At 39.3% G+C, this 24,800-nt stretch overlaps 1 protein-coding gene across 2 annotated transcripts in view; it reads right to left on the reverse strand.

Moving 5' to 3' along the window:
• Positions 1–24,800, reverse strand: part of CREB5 (cAMP responsive element binding protein 5) — a 505,301-nt gene that overhangs the window by 39,610 nt on the left and 440,891 nt on the right. For both annotated transcript variants that reach the window (XM_040433574.1, XM_040433575.1), the window contains exon 8: positions 5,954–6,280. In XM_040433574.1, the coding sequence (XP_040289508.1) occupies positions 5,954–6,280 (327 nt within the window). The remainder of the gene's footprint in view (positions 1–5,953; positions 6,281–24,800) is intronic.

Raw genomic sequence — 24,800 nt, forward strand, 5'->3', positions numbered from 1 at the left:
ACCGTCCGCCACCTCATCAGGAGCATGCACAGGCATTGTAGGGAGGTCATACAGGCACGTGGAGGCCACACACACTACTGAGCCTCATTTTGACTTGTTTTAAGGACATTACATCAAAGTTGGATCAGCCTGTAGTGTGTTTTTCCACTTTAATTTTGAGTGTGACTCCAAATCCAGACCTCCATGGGTTGAAAAATTTGATTTCCATTTTTTAATTTTTGTGTGATTTTGTTGTCAGCACATTCAACTATGTAAAGAACAAAGTATTTCAGAAGAATATTTAATTAACTCAGATCTAGGATGTGTTATTTTTGTGTTCCCTTTATTTTTTTGAGCAGTGTACATGGGCTGTCCATGTAATGCATGGATGTGCGAGATCCTCCAAATGAGTATATACTCTTCATAGCTATTCTCCAACCTGCCTAATAAATGAGGATCTTGAATGGAAAGGACTTCTTTAATAGGATATCTTTAAATTTGGTGACATCACAAATTATCTATAAATTAGACAGTTATTTAAATGGAAATTCTGCATAGTAAAAAAGTGTAGTTGCAATAAATTGGGCACAGGTAATGCCGCCTCTCATCACCTTACACTGCTGTTTTCTTTTCTTTCTCTTAAGTAGATGTCTGCAGGACAGCCTGTTTATTTGAAAACTGCACCTGTAACGGCTGTTCTGATTTTAATCTTTTTCGTAATGAGCTCTGCAAATGAATAGGCTCAAAGAGCAAATTTTAACTTTTCAGCATAGCTGTCACATAAAAGACAGTCTGTTAATTTGTACACAGTGTATAGCGCAACAATTTTGAGACTTGGGAGCTCAGTAATTTATGTGTCTGCAGCCTTGTTTGTAACACATCTGCTGTCTGACTAGAATTCCAGCCAAAAGATGTTTCCTTCTTAATGTATTTACTACACAGATGAGCATTTATGAGGTTGAGTTAAACACCTCTTCTTCGTACATATATAGCATGCTGAACCACCAGACAACACGTGTGCACTAGACAGCAGTTGCTAGCAGCATCTGAAAGCAGTCTTGTGTTTTCCTTCAGTGGTTACTTAAAGGAAAATACTGCAATTTTAAGCATAATTGCTGTCTCCTGACGTCAAAAAGGGTAATTATTCATCAAGTATGTTTTTGGTTTGGGACAATTGTTTTTTCCCTGTAGAAAGATGGCACATGTATTTCAGAGCAATCTGTTTAACGCAGCCTTCAGTTAAACAACTGCAAATTTAAGGCAATTCACTAACTTGTCAATAATCTATCTATTATAGTTTTGAAGGGAGTCTGTTAACAGTTCTGACCATGATAAACTGCTGACAGCAGCAAGTAGGGTCTGGGGAGTGCAGTACAAATATACCTTTTGTGGAGCTTTTATTATCAGGGGTATTGTGAATATGAAGTTTTATTCTTCCATGATAAACTGCTGACAGCAGTAAGTAGGGTCTGGGGAGTGCAGTACAAATATACCTTTTGTGGAGCTTTTATTATCAGGAGTATTGTGAATATGAAGTTATATTCTTCCATGATAAACTGCTGACTGCAGTAGGTAGGGGCTTGGGGGAGCAGTAAAAACATATAATTTGTGGAGCTTTTATTATTATTAGGAATATGTACTTTGGTTCTTCTATGATAAACTGCTGACAGCACTAGGTATTGGCTGGGGAAAGCAGTACAAACATACCTTTTGTGGAGTGTTTATTATGAGGAGTATTGTGAATATGCAGTTATATTCTTCCATGATAAAATGCTGACTGCAGTAGGTAGGGGATGGGGAAAGCAGTACAAACATACCTTTCGTGGATCCTTTATTATCAGGAGTATTGTGAATATGAAGTTGTTTTCTTCCATAATAAACTGCTGACAGCACTCTGTATTGGCTGGAGAGAGCAATAGAAACATACCTTTTGTGGAGCTTTTATTATCCAGAGTATTGTGAATATGTACTTTTAATCTTCCAGGCACTGCTGCTGCAAGTGCTCAGGAGGTGGTGTTTTACTGTGAAGTGCTCTTATAGCCTTTCTGCTCTGATTGACAGCTACAGCTGTCAACCAGGAGACCACTGAAGATGTCACTTAGAGCAGAAGGGATGTAAGGCTAGGTCTACACGACGACATTTGTCGCGCAACATTTTGTTGCACTAATGTCGCGCGACAATTTTTATAATGGCAGTCTATGGTGTCGCACTGCAACATGCAACATGCTGCGACTGCGACGCAACAGTCGCAGAAAATCCATTCGAGATGGATTTTTCTGCGACTGTTGCGTCGCAGTCGCAGCATGTTGCAGTGCGACACCATAGACTGCTATTATAAAAATTGTTGCGCGACATTGGTGCAACAAAATGTTGCGCTACAAATGTTGCAGTGTAGCTGTCCCCTATGTCCCCAAATGTCGCCGTGTAGACCTAGCCTAAGGCAGCTCACTGCACAGAGGAAAGTGCTGTTCACAGTGAAGCTCTGCCTGTAGGGCACTTGTAGGAGCAGAATCTAGAAGAATAAAAGATCATATTCACATTACTACTGTTAGGGTCCATTCACACATTCGCGGATCCGCAAAACACGGACAGCGGCAATGTGCGTACCGCACATTGCCGGCACTAATAGAATATGCCTATTCTTGTCCGCAATTGCGGACCCGGAATTGCGGACCCGGAAGTGCAATGAATGGGTCCGCAATTCCGTTCCGCAAAATGCGGAACGAAATTGCGGATGTGTGAATGGACCCTTAATATAAACTTCGCAAAAGTCCCTAACTAATGCTGTCAGCAGTTTAGCATGCTCAAAACTGCTAACAGACTCTCTTTAATGATACGACTCACCTGCAGGACTCACCTGCTATGACTTCATAATCCTCTGTATCTTTATAATGTACTGTATGTGGATTATTAAGAAAAAAAGAGAACACTATGGCAATGATAACACCTACGAGAATTAGGCCTCTTTCACACGGGCGTCATGTTTTAGGGCTGGATAAGATGCGGGTGCGTTGTGGGAAAATGTGTGATTTTTCAGCGTGAGTGCAAAACATTGTAATGCGTTTTGCACGCGCGTGAGAAAAATCGGCATGTTTGGTACCCAGACCCGAACCCGGACTTCTTCACAGAAGTTCGGGTTTGGGTTAGGTGTTGTGTAGATTTTATTATTTTCCCTTATAACATGGTTATAAGGGAAAATAATAGCATTCTTAATACAGAATGCATAGTACAATAGGGCTGGAGGGGTTAAAAAAAAAATAAAAAAATTTAACTCACCTTAATCCAATTGTTCGCGCAGACCGGCTTCTTTTCTGTCTTCATCTTTGCTGTGCACAGGAATAGGACCTTTGATGACGTCACTGCGCTCATCACGTGGTCCGTCACATGATCTTTTACCGTGGCGATGGATCATGTAACGGACCATGTGATGAGCGCAGTGTTGTCACCACAGGTCCTTTTCCTGTGCACAGCAAAGATAAAGGCAGAAGAGAAGCCGGGCTGAGCGAACAAGTGGATTAAGGTGAGTTAAATTATTATTTTATTTTTTTAACCCCTCCAGCCCTATTGTACTATGCATTCTGTATTAAGAATGCTATTATTTTCCCTTATAACCATGTTATAAGGGAAAATAATAATGATCGGGTCCCCATCCCGATCGTCTCCTAGCAAACGTGCGTGAGAATCGCACCGCATCCGCACTTGCTTGAGGATGCTTGCGATTTTCACGCAACCCCATTCACTTCTATGGGGCCTGCGTTGCGTGAAAAACGCACAATATAGAGCTTGCTGCAATTTTTACGCAACGCAAAAGTGATGCGTGAAAATCACCGATCGTGTGCACAGCCCCATAGAAATGAATGGGTCGGGATTCAGTGCGGGTGCAATGCGTTCACCTCACGCATTGCACCCGCGCGGAAAACTCGCCCGTGTGAAAGAGGCCTTAGAGTGATAGTGATGTGTTGAGAGCTGTGCCTATGTATTGCTGGATTCACATATGCTGCTTTTAGGGCAGTTTTGGATTCATGTTTCTTGAGTCAAAATCAGGACTGGATAGAAAAGATAGGAGAAATATTAGTCTTTCACTTATAGTTTTCCTTCATTTTAGATTCATACCTGGAATACCTGCATTATGAACTGCAGCAAAAACTTATATTTGGTGACTATTTTTTCCTAGATTTATTGTGTTTAAAAAAAACTGAAAGAAAATTAAGGTTGGATTCATACACAGTATTTCTGAATTTTTCACAACTTTTTGGCATTTTTAACAGTGTTTAAGAAAAATGCTGCAACCAGATGTTACTTTACAGTCTGTAGCAAATTACTGAAAAATCTACATAATGTTGTTTTTATTGCCATGTGGCATATTTGCGGTTTGTGGGAGTTTTGTTCAAAACACATCATACTCTGGGTATGTCATTTATTGGCCATTTCTTACAGGCCTCTTTATATAATTTTAAAAACACAAAAAAAGTCATGTTTAAATGTTAAAAAATGAAAAACACCACCAAAAAGGCTTGTAAAAAGTGCTATGAAAACCATTTAAAATTCATGGCATTTTTTCAAGTGTTAAAAAATGTTAAAAATATTTAAAATAAAAATAAGAGTTAAAGAATACATTTCTGGCTACCTAGAGTCTCCACTAGGGGGAGCTAGGCACTAACTGCATACTGTGTATACATTGAACTAAATAATAACACAGTATACAGTAAACTTTTAAGCTACTATTGATGGTGGCTGCAAGCTGCTAGACTGTAATATATGAACGTTATATCTATGCAGAGGATTTTGAGTTGTTCTGACTCAGTTCATTGCAAGTGTGAGGCTCATGAGACAGTATGGCTTATGGTAGTGTGCATTGGCCAGTACTTCACCTTAATAGATATAAGATAGCTTCAACTCCATTGAAAGACGTACATATTGTATCCAGATGAGGTTTATTTCCAGGCAAAATTTTTGCAATTATGCACAAACAGTAGGTGATAGAATAATTTTTTGCAAGGGTTAAACAGAAGATGTGACTGGTCTGGTACCATAGCCTAACATAAAATGGCTTCCAAACACAGGAAGGGGCTGATTATATAAGAGCCAGGCTACAGGGAGATAGCAGGGACAAACTTCAATAAAAACAAAACTGCATACAATACAGTATGAAAGCAAATAAACCATAAGTCAAGTAACATGACAGGTACACTCTTTCAGAAAAACTGAGCAGTCACCAATGTAAAGATAGTGGGGGAGATTTATCATCCTTTCATACCATGGATTTGGCATAAAAAAGTCATTTTTAAGACTTTTCAAATGCCATTTTGAATTTTTTTAATCGCAACTGCCATTTTTATGTCACCTTTTCCTTTCAATTTTTTTGAATAGCTTCTCAAGGGTGGGGTGACAGTACATTTATCATAAATGGCATAAATGATGACTGAAATCTACCCTAGCTATGAGCTGGAGTACATTTCAGTCTGGTGCATGGACTGCCGGAGGAGGTTTGCGCCTGGTCATAAATGAAATGCCTGCTCAGGCAGCGCAGGGTCCAAAAAGAGCAGCGTAGCACATGTCGGTCTTGATATATCAGGGCCATATTAGGAAATCGATCATCACAGTAATTTGTACCTACACATGACATGATGATAATAGATGGACATTCACTTTAAAATCGGTGCAAAAAAAATACCAAACGATGTGGTTTATTGAAGGAGGTCCCTTGACATGTTTGTCTACACAATCCTATAACTTTACCAATATATTTCTGAATAAATTACCACTTGGAAAGAATCTGAAATTACAAATTCCTGGACAAACTTTTAATTTCAAAGTGCAAATTCTGCTTTTATACATAGGACATTGTGAACACTACAATCGTATGAAGCAGCATATGAAGTTATACTAGTCAACATCTCTAGTAATGTCCATCCTCATATGACAAGGTGTGCTTGCAATTATCAACATAACAGTGAACTACATGGACACTGACCTGTGCTTGTCCGCCACTGTGCAGGGGATGATGTGGTGACGTCTGGTGGTGTGACTGATGCGGGTGCAGATGTGAATGGGAGTGATGATGAGCATGTCCTTGGTGATGAGGCTGAGAATGGGGATGATGTGCCGGCTGCTGGTGCTGCTGATGAGAGTATGGGTGATGTTGCGGGAGATTTTGATGCTGATGAGGATGAGAGTGCATATGATGATGTGGAGACTGTTCCTGACTGTTCCTGCTCATCATTTCCATCATGTGTCCCATTGAATTCATATTTCCATTAGATATAGTTCCAGGGTGATGGGATAAAGCTGCTTTTAATCTCTACAGAGAGAAGACGATAATGATACATATTTATAACATGAACATAAATATACACATACATATATAAGTATATATCCAGCTGACTGAACCTGTCATAGAAACTCTCCTATGGTTCAAGTTACAACAATATTTGTAAAGATGCATTCTGGTTTAAATTATTACAGTTATTTGTTTAGAGAATAGAACATTATTCAATTGTCTAATATACATGTATCTAAAATTTTGCATGCAGACCTTCATTACCTCCATGCAGTAGCCTATGTAAAAAAAAGGCTTATTTTAGTCCTGTGTAATGCATTCATAAGAGACTAAGACTAAAGATGGCATCAGTCATATGACCCTCAAACGTGTCATGTGACCTCTGGAATTTAATTAACTATCCAGGTATCTAACAGGTGAATAGTAGTGTATTGAGGAGCAAAACATATGCAGTATGTATAGTATTACTACCTGTAGCATCTCATCATGTTTGCCAGAGTAGAAGCATATCTGCATGTTTTTTTTTTTACGCAACTTTATTAACAACATGACAACATCACCTAGAGACAGGTAGCCATGTGAATACAAATGTAGCTATTGTTAGAATCACAAAAAATAAATAAATTCACTATTCCACCACTATATCTATTTTTTTCCCCCCCATGGATGTGTCCCATGTGTTCACCTATCTTTTTTTCATTAAGGTCAATGGCTGAAATTGTTATCCCACCCCTTTTTTTCCTAATTGTGAACCACAGTCACCCAGTGACTAACACTTTAAGGTTTGGAAATTATGGCATTTAACGTGTAAAAATGGCAGCAGTTTTATTTTTTTCTATTGAAAATCAATGAGTGAAATTTGATTGGTTGTTGGTGGCTCCGCCGATTTTTTTCTAGACTTGAAGTGGAAACACCCAATGACCACATTTGTGAGATTTAAAGGTCCATGACATCAATAATGTGAGAATGGCAGCATTTTAAATTTTTCCCTTTTAAATCAATCAAATAAATCTGATTGGACCCTGCCATTAACAGTCTAAGAGCAGCGGCAGTTTTAAATTTTTCCATTTAAACAAATGGCTCAAATTTGATTGGCCATTGTAGACTCCACCCACTTTTTTATAAATTTTAATCCCAGTCACCCAGTGACCCACGGTGCCAAGTTTGGGTACTCTGGCTTAAATACTGTGAGAATGACAGCTTTTAAAATTTTCTCATTGAAGTCAATAGGGAAAATCGGTTGTTTGTGGCACCGCCCACTTTTTAGAGTCCACAAAATGTGACAGAAATTTTCAGGTTGACGCCATGAATAAGTGACCCAAGTTTGGTAAGTTTAACTTTAAAGTTGTACGAGTGGCAAAAGTTTACAATTTTCCAATGAAAGTCTATGGCCCCATGGGCAGGGAGGGTGGGATCGATTAACAAATCACAAGCAACCTATTCAGGTATGTGCCGAACAAGTGTGCAAAGTTTCGTAATTGTACTCCTAAAACTGTGGGAGGAGTAGCGTAAAGAAAATTGTACATTTTCATTGGCTGTTGCTAGCTCTGCCCACTTTGGGGTGTCCCCCCCAAAATTCACCTTTTTATTCGGGTTGACATCAACAATATGTTTTCCGAGTTTGGGGAGTGTAGCTTCAAAACTGCGAGTGGGAGCTATTTAAAAATTTTCCCTGTTAAAGTCAATGGTGAAAAAGGGGTCTTCGGTGCTCCGCCGCAGGGGCGTGGAGGGTGGGATCACTTATTAAAGCATAAGCAAATTACTTCGCTATAGGTCAAAGAAGTGTGGAAAGTTTGGCGTATGCACCCCCAAAACTGTAGGAGTAAAGTATAGAACGAGAGGGGGCGCTAAGAATAATAAAACGGAATAATAAGCTGAAAAATAAACAAAAAAATCGAAGAACAATATGTTTGCCTTTCAAGCCAACATAATAAAACATAATAATAATAAGCTGAAATAATTAAATAACAATATGTTGGACTTTCAAGCCAACATAATTTCAGTACACTGTACAATACTTGTAAATGTAGGCAAAAAGTGCTGACGTGACCTGATGAAGTATAAAGTCCATATTTACACTATATTTACCTATTACCAAATCCATTTTCTTCAGTTTGCGGTGCCTACAATTTCTTTTATGTAATGGCAGCTCAACCAATTCAATCAAGAGATTTATTACTCAATGCTAAAATCTAGTGGAGGAGTCAAAGCAATCTATCCACGATAAACTGTAGAGCCCCTTAATGAGATGACTACTGTACTTGCATTCTAAACAGTCTGTGTTTATAGAAAGTAACCTAAATGTGAACCGGGGCCTGGAAAATCCTAATCTGTAAAGTGACTGATTGCTGATCTCTCAACGTGCTCCATATGTTCAATATTATGTTAAAATAATGACCTCAAATTACATTGATACACTCTGCCAAAACATTAGAGCCCTGCATTGCTTCTCGTAGGATAATTATAGCGAGTAGTACATATTCTCTTCTCTGATATTACATTACATTACCTACCAATGTTGAAGACCACCATACCTGACATGACTTGAAAAGGCTAAAACGTAAACTAGTTGATATTTGTGTACATAAAATCGTATCAGATTTTATATACATAAATTAACTTAGTATATAGTTTACTTTAAAGGTGCATAACATGTTACTGTAAGACAAAGATGAGATTATGTACTGAGATTGCTAGACAGATGTTCGGGGAAGCATATGGACGAGTTATCAACCTGTGTAGAAAACTGAAAAAAGTGACTGGCCCAGTAAAATATATAGGGACATAAGAAAAATGGGCACTTGTATTGAACACAACAAAAAATAAAGAAACATGCTGAACAACCGATACCCCTGGTATATAATGAGAATAGAAGAAAAAAACATCCTGGCATTTGGTTAGGACTCGTTCACATAGTGCATTTGTGATTTGGTTTACACCTACAGGACTGTATTCAAGAAAACAATAATTGCTCTTAGCTGTAATTGTTTTTCTTGAAATCCATGATGGCACCCATGCGACCAGGACCTCCCATCCAGGACAAGAAACCTGAGTAGAAAAAAGAAGGTAGAAAACCAGAAGAAAAAGATCAAAAGAGGTAAAGAAGGGAACCAATTCGGTAAATAATATCCCTTCCAAACCTACCCCAAGGGAAAATAAACTGTTACCATGTATGAAAAAGAAAAACTAATTATATTTTTCTATATCTATATATATAGTACAGACCAAAAGTTTGGACACACCTTCTCATTCAAAGAGTTTTCTTTATTTTCATGACAATGAAGGCATCAAAACTATGAATTAACACATGTGGAAATATATACATAACAAACAAGTGTGAAACAACTGAAAATATGTCATATTCTAGGTTCTTTAAAGTAGCCACCTTTTGCTTTAATTACTGCTTTGCACACTCTTGGCATTCTCTTGATGAGCTTCAAGAGGTAGTCCCCTGAAATGGTCCTCCAACAGTCTTGAAGGAGTTCCCAGAGATGCTTAGCACTTGTTGGTCCTTTTGCCTTCACTCTGCGGTCCAGCTCACCCCAAACCATCTCGATTGGGTTCAGGTCCGGTGACTGCGGAGGCCAGGTCATCTGGCGCAGCACCCCATCACTCTCCATCATGGTCAAATAGCCCTTACTTTCAAAGTTTTCCCAATTTTTCGGCTGACTGACTGACCTTCATTTCTTAAAGTAATGATGGCCACTCGTTTTTCTTTACTTAGCTGCTTTTTTCTTGCCATAATACAAATTCTAACAGTCTATTCAGTAGGACTATCAGCTGTGTATCCACCTGACTTCTCCTCAACGCAACTGATGGTCCCAACCCCATTTATAAGGCAAGAAATCCCACTTATTAAACCTGACAGGGCACACCTGTGAAGTGAAAACCATTTCAGGGGACTACCTCTTGAAGCTCATCAAGAGAATGCCAAGAGTGTGCAAAGCAGTAATCAAAGCAAAAGGTGGCTACTTTGAAGAACCTAGAATATGACATATTTTCAGTTGTTTCACACTTGTTTGTTATGTATATAATTCCACATGTGTTAATTCATAGTTTTGATGCCTTCAGTGTGAATCTACAATTTTCAGTCATGGAAATAAAGAAAACTCTTTGAATGAGACGGTGTGTCAAAACTTTTGGTCTGTACTGTATATATATTTCATTTTATTATTATTTTTTTTGGGAGGGAAATTTTTTGGGGTGCCATCATGGGTTTCAAGAAAAACAATTATCGGTAAGAGCAATTATTGTTTTCCCCTCACCCATAACGGAACCCATGCGAGAATAAAATATAAGCTGAAGAAATTAGGGGGGGACTACAACCTGTAGCACTTTTATCCCAAAAGCAGCATCTGAGTCCGCATCTGCAGTCAGTAATGTCTATAAAAAGTATGGGGGGAGCTCCAGGTAGCCGCCCTGCAAATCTGAGCCAGAGAAGCATCTGCCTTCTCTGCCCAAGAGGCTGTCACAGCTCTAGTGGAATGAGCCCCGAAACCTGTAGGAGGAGTCAGTCTAAGGGAGGAATAAGCCAAGGAAATAGTGTTCTTAACCCATCTGGCAATAACACTAATAGAGACTTTGTGCCCTCTAGCTTTACCCACAAATTGAATAGGTAGATTCTCGTCGATCCTCCATGCTGATGTGGATTCTAGGTAGAAAAGGAAACACCTCCTAACATCAAGGCAATTGAACTTTTCTTTCAGGCTATTGGTTGGATTTGGACAGAAGGAGGGTAAAATCACATCCTGACTTCTATGAAAATCTGAAACCACCTTAGGATGGAAGTGGTCTTATAATCACATTATCTTCTAGAATGGTAGTGTAGGGAGGAAAGGCAGAGAAAGCCTGGATTTCCGAAATCTGTCTAGCAGATGTTATCGCTAAGAGGAAGGCCATCTTAAAAGAGAGCAATTTAATGGAAATTTAACTTAATGGTTCAAACGGTTTTTGTGACAGAGCCGAAAGAACAGTATTTAAGTCCCAAGGAGGGGACAAAGGCCGTATAGAAGGGCGGATCCTAGAAGCTGGCGACAAAAATCCTTTGATCCATGGATGGTCTGCTAATTTGGTATCAAAGAAATAACTTAAAGCAGCCACTTGGACTTTTAACGTAGATGATTTAAAATTCTTGTCAAGCCCTGATTGCAAAAACTACAAAATCTTTGGAATTTCCGGAGGCATAAAGGGGTCTGGGCTAAGAGCTAAGAAGGCAGAAAAGATGTTCCAAACATTATTATATATTCTTGCCGTAACCGCCTTCCTACTCTTAAGCATAGTGGAGACTACTTTAGCGGATAATCCTCTTCCCGACCAAACTTCCCTCTCAAAATCCATACCGAGATATGGAGAATCTTCGGGTTGGGATGAAAAATTGGGCCCTGAAAAAGCAGATCTTCCTCCAATGGAAGAGTCCACAGTGGTTCCACTGACATTCTTAGCAGACTGGAGTACCAACACCTATTTGGCCACATTGGGGCTATCAGAATAACCAAGGCCCCCTCCCTTCTCTATTTTCTTAAATTTTTACTAAAAATAAGGCAAAAGGGAGGGAAGGCATATCCTAGTTCCTGACTCCAATTCTGTGCTAGCCCGTCTATTGGTAACGGGTCATCCAAGTGGTTGAGGGAGTAGAACCTCTCCACCTTTTTGTTGGCTTTTGAGGCAAAAAGGTCCATCGTAGGAAGAACATATCTCAGAACTATTTGCGAAAAAATGTCCTTGTTTAGGCACTATTCTCTGCTATCTGAAAAATGTTCTGACATAGGAGTAGACGGGAGGGGACTCTTGTTCCTCCCTGACTGTTTATGTAGGCCACTGTTGTAGAATTGTCGGAATAGAAGACAATCTTCCTGTGTTCCACCTTTGGTATTGCAAACCTCAGAGCCATCTATACTGCCTTCAATTCTTTGAAATTGGATGATTTTTTCATCACGTTTAAGTACTATCTCCCCTGCCAGCACCTGTCCTGGGAGTGGGCTCCCCAACCCCAAGGGCTGGCATCTGTAGTAATTTTGTTCGAATTTAGGAATGTCCAGGACAGGTTCTCTTGAATTGTCCACAACAGCAGGGAGAATCTTGCCTTTGAGGAAAGATGGAAACTCTGATCCAAGGAATGAGAAGGTCCCATGATCTTAGGATGTTTGCTTGCAGCTCTCTTGGGTGAATCTGCACATAAGGTACTGCCGCGATTGCTGCTGTTATCTGCCCGAGTACCTCCATTGCTTCCCTGAAAGTACACTGGTAGGAACAGAACACTGACCATACATGCTCCTTGATTGATTCTTTCCTTGAAAGCGGAAGAAAAATTTTCTGCATACGGGAATCCAGATGAATTCTTAGAAAGGAACAAATTTGCGAAGGAACCAGACATGATTTCTCCCAATTTATCCTGCATCCTAGATTTCCTAAAAGTGAGCAAAGGAACCTTATATTTTTTTCTAGTTCTTCTTTTGATCGAGAGATTATTAAAAAATTGTCCAGATAAGGTACTAGTGTAATTCCAGACAGTCTGAGAAAAGCCGCCATTTCTGCTATTACTTTGGTGAAAAGTCTGGGGGCTTGTAAAACCCCAAAGGGTAGTGCTTTGTACTGGAGATGTAGTAATTCACCCCGAACCCAGACAGCTGTTCTCAAATACTTTTGGGAGGATTGGGACATGATAATATGCGTCCTCCAAATCCAAGCTTGCCATTCAGCAATCCTGGAAGAGGAGTTGTGCAGTCGATTTTATTGTCTCCATCCGAAATTTTTTGTATATCAGGGAATTGTTTCACTTCTTTAGATTTAATATCACTCTGTATGTCCCATTTGTTTGTTTTTTACTAAAAAAAGCGGGAAGTTAAACCCCTTGCCCCACTCTGTCTTGGGGACAGAGCAAACCACCCACTTGTCTAAGAGGGAATGAACTTCTAGTTCCAAGGCCTTTCTCCTGTCCAGGTTTTTGGGACAGGCTGTATGAACAAAAAAGTTTTGTAGGTGAGAAAGGAATTCCATCCGGAATCCATTTTCTACCACCCCCAGGACCTATCTGTTTTGAGATATTGCCTTCCAGGCTGGGAGAAAAAGTGACAGTCTTCCCCCCATCTGAGACCTGGCGTCATTGTTGTTTATCCTTGGACCTATTATCCTGGGACTTGGACAAAAAAAAAGATCTTTTAAGAAACCTATCCTTATATCTCCTGTCACTCTATCTACCCCTCTGTCTTTTAAAACACTTTCTTCCTATCTGATGCTTACTCTAAGATGTCATCAAAGGAAGAACCAAACAACCTAGACCCTTCACCTGGAATAGAGAAGAGCCTAGATTTGGAACCCTGATCCCCCTTCCATGATTTAAGCCAAATAGCCCGTCTAGCTGCATTAGACATAGCAGCTGCTCTAGCGGAAAACCGGATTGCATCAGTAGAAGACTCTCCCGGAAACAGGATGGATCAGTTTTGCAGCCCAAAGACTTCTATTTTGACGGAATGAATAACGGAATGCCTCTAAAGGCATTCCATTATACATTCCGTCATAGAATTGCGTTATGGTCCGTGGTAACAGAATCTATCACGCAATTCTGCTTTTACCACCAAACGAAGCGTGAACGAATTTAAAAATATGAAATTCACTCATCTCTAATTATAACCACAGGCAGAATTAAAATGACAGATATCACCTTTGTATAGATAACACAGAATCACCCTTCACAATAGGTAATATCACAGCTTATCTACTCCCTCCTGACTTCTGCACAGGTCACAGAACATGCCTAGAAAACTCCCCCATATTAGTCAATGGGGTCAGCTCCTGTCCATTGTGTCTATGACCCATGTATCTGCTCTCAGTGAACAGAAAGCCTTTATATATTTTAAGCCTATTGGCCAGTGCAAAAACTGCATGATTTTAGGATTTTTTTTTTTATAAATATATACAGAGACATGGATATTTTCCAGAAATTCAAAAAAAAATGTACATAAAAAAATGATTTAAATAATAGGTACTTTTCTGATGACACATTCCCTTTCAAAAAGGTATTTTTGATGGTAAGAGCAACGCTGCAGACTGCACTACACTTGCCATGAAAAAATCTGAAACCTGTCACAATGCAAATGTGAGCAGACCCCGAGCTGAACCTCTTCCTTAAAAAAAGCTAGAAATGGCCCACCTCTAGAGTAGATACAGTAAGTCCTACCATATTACATTGACTCCATGCCATTTTATTTATATAAAAAAATTGCATTTGATTTTTTTGGGGCACAAAGAAATTTCATTTGATCATGTTGCATGTTCTTGTATAGTTTGGAGTAATTGCCAGTTGTTGCAGTGCTTAGGGTTGTAGAAATAGCAATTATTCCAGCATTATAATTGTTTTTACAGAAATATAATCATTTTGGATTAAAAAAATATCATGCATGCGTGCCAACTGCAGTACTCGCAAAAGCAATTAAAACAGATTTTATGACATGTCTCAAATTTCACCTTGCATCATTTTAAACACTGAGTCGAATGTAATAGATGTTAACTGCAAGACCAGTTTTCCTCATTCTACAGTTTATAGAATATGCGCTGGCCCATAAAATATAACTTATAACATATTTCTCTTTCTATCAGTATTTTTCTGATTTAATGAATATTAACATGTTGAAAAACTATGTACCATTGACAACTAGAGAACTTCTAGAACGCTCAAAACTCCAGCAGCCTGGGTGTAAACAGGCTCCGCAGCGGAGCATACCACGAAAACCGCAGAAAATAAAGTTTTTATGTTTAATTTAATTTACACAGGGGCTATTTAAAATGTTATGAAATCACTTTACCAGATTAAAAGAATTATTCTGCATGTATGGCGGGACATCATTCCATCTCTGAGGCTGATTTACCTGAGCAAATTGGTTAACGTCTATAATAGTGATAAGTTACGGATTATGTTGCATCAGTATGTCATAAGTATCTCATCAGCATTGCTTCAGTATTACAGACACTATAGTAAAGCCTCATTCACACGTCAGTGCTTCACAGTCCCAATTCATTTTAATGTGTGTATTCAGACATCAGTGTTTTAGCACGGTCCGTGGGTCCATGTTTTTAGCACGGATGCATGCTCTATTTTGTCCGTGTTCACGGATCCATCACGCCCATTGTAGTCTATGGGTTCGTGTAAACCACGGATGCAACACAGATGCCATCCGTGTTTCACGGATCATTAAGAAGAGATGCTTTGAAAATTATTTTTCAGCTGGTCAGTGTCAGTGAAACACGGATGGCACATGGAAAGCAAAAAACGGACACACAGACCCAACACGGATCCTTCACGGACAGCTTCACGGATGCATCACTGACCACCTTCTCACGGATTTGAGCACGGACATGTGACTGAGGCTTAATACTGATGGTCTGTCTTCTAGGGAAGAAACTGAAATACAACAGACATCCATTTTGAAAAATGGTTGCCATACTGATGGCATACTGATTCAATACAGATGACATATGGACACATGGAGGAGTGACTAAATAAACACTTGTAAGATACACATGATTTCCATGGTGCTTTCCCTAGCCTAAAAATGCTATTTCTAGCTAGGGAAAGCTAGATTTACTAATGAATCAAAGGTTTCTTTAAGCAAGAATTGGTGTAATAACGCTCAATCTGAATACTCTGAACTTGGAAAAACAGCTGATGACCTATGGCTAATGTATTAGCAAGAAACTAAAGTATGAGCTTCAAGGGTTTCTTGTCTGATTAACTTCAGAAATAAAAAAACATTATAATTTCTTATTTATTTTTTGAGAATGATCTATTGGAATATGACAAATATTTCAGAAATTGGAAAAAAAGAGAATAAAAAATTATACAGTACTTCTAATTCTTGCCTTCAATATGGAGTACAGAAAACCTCATCAAGAATCACCTAAAATACCAAGATGTAATAAGATAGGAATGTCTTTTCCTTTTTTACAGATTATTTCCTTTAAAACGATATCGTATCTGCACCACAAAACTGTAATCAATTTCCTGGGCTGAAAATTTTTACCCGCCTTGTGCAAATTGTAATAGAATCCAGCATGTTTTTATGAAACATTCCAAAAAAACTCATGTTTTCAAATAAATAAACAAACCAGATAAATAGGATTTAATACCAGTGGTACTAAAGTCGTTTTTTTTTCTATTAAAACCAGATAAATGAAGTGTTAAATTGTATCTATCAGAATTATTTGGGGGACACTGAAGTAATGACAATGGCAGAACTTATGCAATAAACATTCCCATCAGTATGTATTACAAAGAATACCAAGAACAATATAAAAAATCCTGACATGCAGCTGGTTTAAGTCAAAGGGGGGTGGGTGGGGGATTTGAATTAGGTCTGTGTAGCTCAGAAACTCTCCGCTCTCTATCCCTAGTGGAAGGGTGGTCCAGCTGACTTGGAAATAAATTGCGTTAAAAAAAAATTCTATTTACCTCTCCCAGTCCCCATAGTGCTACATTCACTCAGCTGCAATCTAAGCTCGGCGAAAAGAACAGAAATACTGTAGTGACAAAGTTTAGGGCATTAGGATTTGTATTTTTATGTAACGTTTAGTCATGGAAATAAGTAAATATTTTTGTAAAAAAAAAAGTTTCATATGAAGAGCAATTTTGTAATCTTTGAAAAAATATCAGTTTTAAATAAAACAAAAACAACAATAATTATGCAATGCAATGAATTAAAATGTATACAAATGTAGGTGTTGAATAAATACAATGCATTTGGGTGTGCATTAGTAATTAAACGCCTGAAATATAATTTGTTTGGAATTTTATTTTTAATATACTAAACAAGAAATGCAATACAAGAAAATAGTAGTTTAGGAGTTTGATATACAATCATGGTTTACACTCATGACCATATTACGACCCTGTACAACCTCCGGGTGGAAATCCAGCTCGCATAGCAGTCTAATATTACAAAGGGGAGAATATCTCCGTAATACAGCATTTTACAGAGGCACCATATGGCAGTACCTAGTATAAAGCCTCCAAACAGGCTTTGTGCACGTCTTATATAAAAAAAAGTTGTTTTTTTTTAACAAACATGTATGTGACATAGGTTGTAATGAATTTATGAATCAGTAAGTGTCAGTGAGATTCAGTGAATCAGACAGATTGGGAAGGTCCACTAAGACAATATAGGGCATTGTTTATATAGGGTCAGGTTCCGGACGGGGTTGCCCTTCTCATGGCAAGTGCTCTGTGGTTAGGTCTTCAAAGTAGCACCCCCTGGTAGGTTACAGTTACCATCCCCATTTTATATGGTTTTCCCTTTGTTTTACCATCACAGTGACCTCATTCTGGTTCCACTGGACACCACACCGAAAGCCCCGCAAAACCCTGGATCAGGTTGGACTATCTGGTTCTTTACCGTGTACCCTGTTTTGGAATTTATCAGAAGGTGTGCATATTGACTTCCTTCACTGAGTGCATAAGGGGACAACTAATCGTGCATAAGGGGACAACTAATCGGCTCATCATTGATAATTTTTTTAATTTTAGAGTTACTATTAAAAGTTATGCTTCAAAGCTATTCATTCCTGGTTCCACTAGAATAAGTGAGTTTCCTCTAAAACAACAAAAAACATATTTTCTAATTTTTTTAAATTTTGTAGTCCATGTTCAAGTCCTTTGTAAAGACAAAAAGTTCCACAAAGACATACGGTAAGTTTGAGCATGTGCATGCCTTTACAAGCTGGATACCCATTATTAAATATCTCTATATAAAGTCAACAAGGTCTTACTATGGTAGAGCATCTGCAAATTTAATACATTTACATAATCGTTATTGCTTTCTTTTTTGTGTGAGATCAATTGCTTTCTCTGTTTATAACTCACCAAACCCATCAAGGATAAAGTAAATTGTTAGCATTTAGTGCAGCAGCAAGGGAATTGACTTTATTTGTTTTAATTGTAAAAATCTGTTCTATTTAAGTGAGGGAAAAAAATTTACGCTGTGATGCCGAGAGTGAATGTGCTTTGGTTTATTTCAACTCACACTGGGACTATATGAAAAAGTGATAGATTACATTTTTTATGTCTGCTTTCTTGGCCCGTAATGTGTGTAATTTGTAGGTCTGATTTGAAAAAAAAAAATGCAATAAAATCTTGAAAAAAAAAGATGTTAAGACTTACTTGCATTGCACCGAATTGGCAAGAATGAAATGTAATGTGTTCCATGCATCGATAACATTAGAAAAGAAGAGAAAAATAATGTCCCTTGTCAAATGGTACATTCCTGTGAATAGCTAATTTCACCTCCTGGAATTGGCGATGGGGCCAGATCATTTTGGATCGGTGGGGAAGCTGATGGTTTCTGAACACAACACTTTAGTTAGCAACACAAAACATATCAAAACACTGCCACAAGTGAAATCCCTATGCAGGCAATGGTCCAGGATGAGAACAGAGCGATTCCCAAATCTAGGCAAGAAGTGTGCATCTAAATGGAGCCACACACGCTTTCAATAATCAACTGGATGGAAGTGTTTTGCAGCCTTTATTTCTTCAGCCCTGCACATGAGTACAATATGCTTCCATAAGGAGTCATACTCACTGGGGAATAGTTTTGGAAAGGATGCTTGCAAGCAGAACTGATAAAAATCTGACCTGGACTAAGAAAGCTGCAGAGGAGTTATACCAATATTTGCTCTATTATTTGTTTTATTATAAAGATGATTTCATTTGTAAAAAACTAAAATAAATGTCATAAAAAAAGAATGATTCAGTATAAAGGGCATGTCCAGAATTAGAAAAAGGCATCTGCTTTCTTTCAAAGGCAACGCCACTAGAGATCAGCGAATTTCCGCTTATGAAATTCGTTTGCGATTCGTTTACTGGTAAAAGCAGAATTGCGTTATGGATTCCGTTACCACGGACCGTAACGCAATTCTATGACGGAATGCATAACAGAATGCCTTTAACAGAAAGTCCTCTCCTGCATAACGGAAACGGGACGGATCCGTTATGCAGCCCATAGACTTCTATTATGACGGAATGAATAACGGAATGCCTCTAAAGGCATTCCGTTATGCATTCCGTCATAGAATTGCGTTGTGGTCCGTGGTAACGGAATCCATAACGCAATTCTGATTTTTCCAGTAAACAAATTGCAAGCTGAAATATTATCCTTGCAAAGTCAACTATCGAAAACAGAAGACAATCAAAAAAAAATAAAAAAGGTGGCGTGCAAAGGCTATGCCAACCTCAAATAAATACCAAAGAAATGCATGCAAAATAATTCACCATTTTCTATCTCAGGTGTAGAAAAAGGTCTAAATGTAAGACAGCTAGGAAGCTGGCTTACATTTACCACTTGTGGAGGATACGCCAAAGTTATGGACAGGCTGGCGCCTCTTCATTACTCTGGCGGATCCACCGCCAATTATAGGGCTTTATTAACACTGCTGTCTAAAACGTTGGTCTTAATAAATATGCCCCTAAGTGTAGGAGGAGAGATGCTATTCCCATGTGTATTGCCACTGAACAGAGGCTTCTTCAAGGGTAACAATAGTTGCTCCCTGTGCATCTTAAAGGGATTTTCCTGTTTGTATGAACATCCTGTAAAATAATCATTTATGGAGGTAGCTGTAATTTTGTAGTTTATTTCTTTTACACTTTGTGCTACTATTTTCCGTTCTGGGCTGTGGTCACATGACCGTGTCCATGCAGCTCTTTCTTATTTACTGTGATGTTATGTCCATGGGCGGGGCAGTGATAGGGGAGTCTATGTGACTGGCTGGGTGAAAGGAGCTGTAAACTAGCTGGGCGTGGTTAGGGGCGGTGCTGGAGCTACGACAGAGAAAGGAGAAAAGCATCATGGGTTTGGTTGGATACAGCAACAGGAAGTTCATACAAGAGGGAAACAAGCCAGAGTGATTGGTTTACATGGTGAAAACGGGTCAGGAGAGTCCAAATCGATAAAAAAAAAACATGGGGAGAATGTACATGAGGTAAGCAACTGCATGAGCATATCTGTTAAAAACCACAGTAATCCTGGAAAACCCTTTTCAATTACGGTATGAATCTAAATTAATTACCAACAATTGTAGAGTAGATTTTTGTGAAGTAAGAAAGTAAATATGTCTGGTGTAGCTCCATGCGGGACATTTTTTGCTGTTTATCCAATGTCTATTTTGGGGCTTTCTTTCTCAAGTTCACATCATTGGCCACAAAGTATTCTGTATATTAGGGAGAGATTGGGTGAGAGATGTTTATCATGACATCACACTTATGTGTAGACACTGCACTGTGTCTTTTGATATTTTGTATCCATGTAATTTTTTTGTATTTATTTTAGGTTGGCCTCTGTCACACCACATTTGTCTTGTTCTGGATATTGCATCTTACTGTCATCCCCTTGAGTAGAGCTGAGCTCAGCATCCTCTACTATTCTTCCCATTATATGTGACCAAATTGCTGACAATTGCTATGAATGGCTTCTGCTGTTAAGTCACACATCTGACAGAAGAACAGAGCTCATCTACTACCTGGACTAACAAACCCACATGTTATTTTTTCAAATTTTTGTTCCGGTGGGTGAACAGCCCGTCGGATTCGTCCTGCCGCTAGTTCACGTGTGCCCCCACATTGACTATAATGGGGGCGGAGTTCTGGCGGCAGCACACGTTGAGAGGCAGCCAGACTAAAAATACTGCAGTACTTTTAGTCTGGCTGCCTCTCGGCGTGCGCTGCCGTGCTGCCGCCGGAACTCCGCCTCCATTATAGTCAATAGCGGCAGTCCGGGGGCACACATGAAATAGCAGCAGGACGGATCCGACAGGCTGTTCACCCACCAGAACAGCCTGCCCGGAGTCTCCTGCCGCTAGTGTGAAAGTACCCTTATTGATATATTTTTTTCTATGCACGTTTATGGGGGCAGCAATCTTGCCTGAGCTGTTGTTAACAGCATTTAGAGATATGCTTTACAGCAGCCACAGGGGCCACAAACATAACAGTGTGGAGGAGACTCATTGGATCATTGTGCAAGGAAGGGGTAGATTAGCTGTTACAATCATCTACTGTGATGGTGGATCCTGTGTTATCTGCATATAGGTGTTATCTGTCATTGGAATGCCCCATGTGGTGATAATGTGATTACTGCAGAAAAGTGATCAACTAATTATTAGGCTTAGGCTACTTTCACACTTGCGTTCGGGGTTCCGCTTGCGAGTTCCGTTTGAAGGCTCTCACAAGCGGCCCCGAACGGATCCGTACAGCCTCAATGCATTCTGAGTGGATAAGGATCCGCTCAGAATCCATCAGTTTGGCTCCGTTCCGCCTCCATTCCGCTCAGGAGGCAGACACCTGAACGCAGCTTTCAGCGTTCGGGTGTCCGCCTGGCCGTGCGGAGCCAAACGGATCCGTCCAGACTTACAATGTAAGTCAATGGGGACGGATCCGTTTGACGTTGACACAATATGGTGCAATTTCAAACGGATCCGTCCCCCATTGACTTTCAAAGCAAAGTCAGGACGGATCCGTCTGACTAACAATTAGACTTAGATTTTTTTCTGAAATATAATGCAGACGGATCCGTTCTGAACGGATACCATCGTTTGCATTATAGGTGCGGATCCGGCTGTGCAGATACCAGACGGATCCGCCCCGAACGCAAGTGTGAAAGTAGCCTTACTGGGCAGCGAACAATTTTATATATTTTTTTAAAAAATCACCAAAAAAGTCTAAAAATATGTTTCAAGATTAAATAATAGGTCATGATGGCACGTTCCCTTTAAGACATTATCCCTATGAATCAAGAACATAACATTAAATATGTAACTTCAAACTGATGCAAAAACAATAAAGCAACATATGGCTCAAGTGTAAGGGGTGAAAGACGAAGGGGGAAACAAACACCAGCCCTTTCTGTACTGGATAGTAAAATTGGGCACCATAACTAGCCCCTTTTGTCTTTGGTGTGCAAACTGCCAACTGCTCCCAATCCACCTCCACATTCAGCTTGATAATGGGTGTGTGAGCCCGAAACACTGCTCACAGTTTTCTCTTCTGGTGACATTGGATCTTCTATAAACCTAATTTCATCTTGATCACTGTTGAGTACTGTTCCTGGATTTAGCTGCTCTACTAGTGATCTGTGATGGTGGACACTTGGGGGGACGTGCATCACCTGCAATGCACAGCTACAGGTTGCGCAACTTCTAGCTGCATCTTGATGAAGAAGAACAAAGCTAGCAATAGTAGCCTGGAACATTGCTGGGGACAGTAATACCATAGCAAGGACAGGCCAATGTCTTGTTTCTAAGTCCTACTATTCAATCTGCTGTTCTACATAACAAGACCCAAACATATTTCTTATCTTTTAATTAGGAGCCTCTTGCAAAATAAACCCAAGGGATTTAGGGGATGGCTATTGTTTCCATTAAGTCCTCCGCCTCTGCATTGCTTCTTTCCTAATATAATTTGAGGAACTGTTTACAGTAAAACCTTCTTGGCCGCCCTGCAGAATGAAACAGATGTTGAAAATGAATAGCCTGGGTTAAACATAGCAGGCCATTTAGTTTGCTACAACTACAATACCTTGCAGGTAGGTATACAGAGTTAGAAATTATAGTCAGCTACGATATAAATATAGATAGCTATAACGACATAGGGATCACTAATGTGCTTATTATTAAGCTTATTATCCTAGCAAGAGGAGGCTGACAGCTGCTTGGCATAAAGCGAGGTAGACTATGAGAAAGTAGACAGTGTAGAACTCAACTAATGAACCACATCTTAAGAATTTTTTAACAAGTATTTGCTGTGTTTTCACCACAGACTGGGATCAGAAAGACACTGGCACGAAATTATGTGACACCTTGGTTTCAACATATGCCATAGTATTCCACTACAGACTAGAGACTTAATATCCCATTATGAGGCTAAGTCATGTCTTTCTCAATTGCAAGTATTTCTCTGTGAGATCAAGCCAAAACAGCAGGAGAGTAGCAGTCCTACTTACATTTGCAAGCGGCAGAAACTTTCAAGAAAGAAGTGAGAATTAACTTCTAAATGCTCCATAACATTACACTGGCAAAGAAAGAATTTTACAATTTATTCCATCAAAAGAATAACTGAGGACACAAGAAAAAGCATTTTACAAAAATACAATAAAAATGGAGAAGGACAACACAGTGGAAAAACTGCAGTGGAAAATATTTGTATCCCAGAACCATGAGGTTTACAACCAATGGGGCAGAACAGAACTTTGAGAGTGGGCAGGTATTAAGACCATTGCCAAAGACTTCGAAAAGAAAATGAGTTTGGTAGAGGAATAGACAAAAACGCATGTAATCTGCATCATGAACATCAGGATCAGGCATAAGTAATGTTTCTAAGGAAAATGAATAGGTGCTGTGGTTACACAGCATTATTGCAGCCTTTTTTGTATACTTGTTATGGTGAGTATGTTCAGTACAGGGGGTTCTAATAGAGTGACATATGTAAAACAAATGTTAATTCTATAATGCTAAGGAAAGCTAATCATCTAAACTTAAAGATTGAGGTGCACACAATTCTAAGAACATATCTTTAAAAATATGTGTTCATTTTCTTGATCCAGACTAAGAACCAGAAGAACCACTGGTAGTACTAGAAGAAGCATTGGATGTCTGCGAAGAACCAATGGTCGGAAGACTCTCCACAGGCATTTGACTACCAAACATCCTTCATCCCTCTCAAATAAGCTCATAGGAGAAAGAGGAATCTGTTTAAATTGATCAACAAGAGACTCTAAATAGATATAATCAGCGGGAGGTGAAAAACTTGTACATATTTAATGACATATTGTCACTGTTTCAAACAGCCTGGTGTAAGGCCATAATGAGTCAATCAAAAATGTCAGCAATTGAACCCATTCCCGACTGCCTTACGTATATATGCTTCAGCGGTCGGGACTATATATATATATATAGCGCCTGCTTGCGCGTGCAGTGGGCACTGTAGCCGCTGAGTGCCTGCTGTTTGAAAAGGTAGGCACCTGGGGCTCATGTCCACCAACAGTGGTAACACCGATCGTGGACTTTTAATCCTTCAGATTCCATGGTCAAATGTGACCATAGCATATGGAGGCTCAAATGCGCTTACAGGTGTGTTCCGGCTCCCTCCAGCAGAGAACGTGGAGCCAGAGTGTATATGCAGCAGCCCCTGTCATCCTGTGTGACAGGAGGCTGCTGCACATTAGTTCCTTTGGAGAGCCTGCTTGTGGCGGGGCTCCATAGGAACTTAGTGTAATTCTCATAAACTTCAAAGCTAATGCATTCAGCATTAGTGGGCTTCAGCTCCCACAAAAAATTTAATAAATAGTGATCAAAAAGTCATACAAACTATCCATAGAAAGTACAGATCACCCCAGAAAAAATTACCCCTACACAGCTCTGCATGCATAAAAATAAAAAAGTTATGGGGGTAGGAATATGGTTTTTTTCAACACTAAAATGCAAGAAATCCTATACATGTAAGATACCGTTATAATAGTCTTGACACAGAGAATGAAAGTAAAGGTCAGTTTTACTACATAGGAAACAC

The sequence above is a fragment of the Bufo bufo genome, chromosome 5 (assembly GCF_905171765.1).
Source record: "Bufo bufo chromosome 5, aBufBuf1.1, whole genome shotgun sequence".
In the NCBI taxonomy this organism is placed as follows: Eukaryota; Metazoa; Chordata; class Amphibia; order Anura; family Bufonidae; genus Bufo; species Bufo bufo.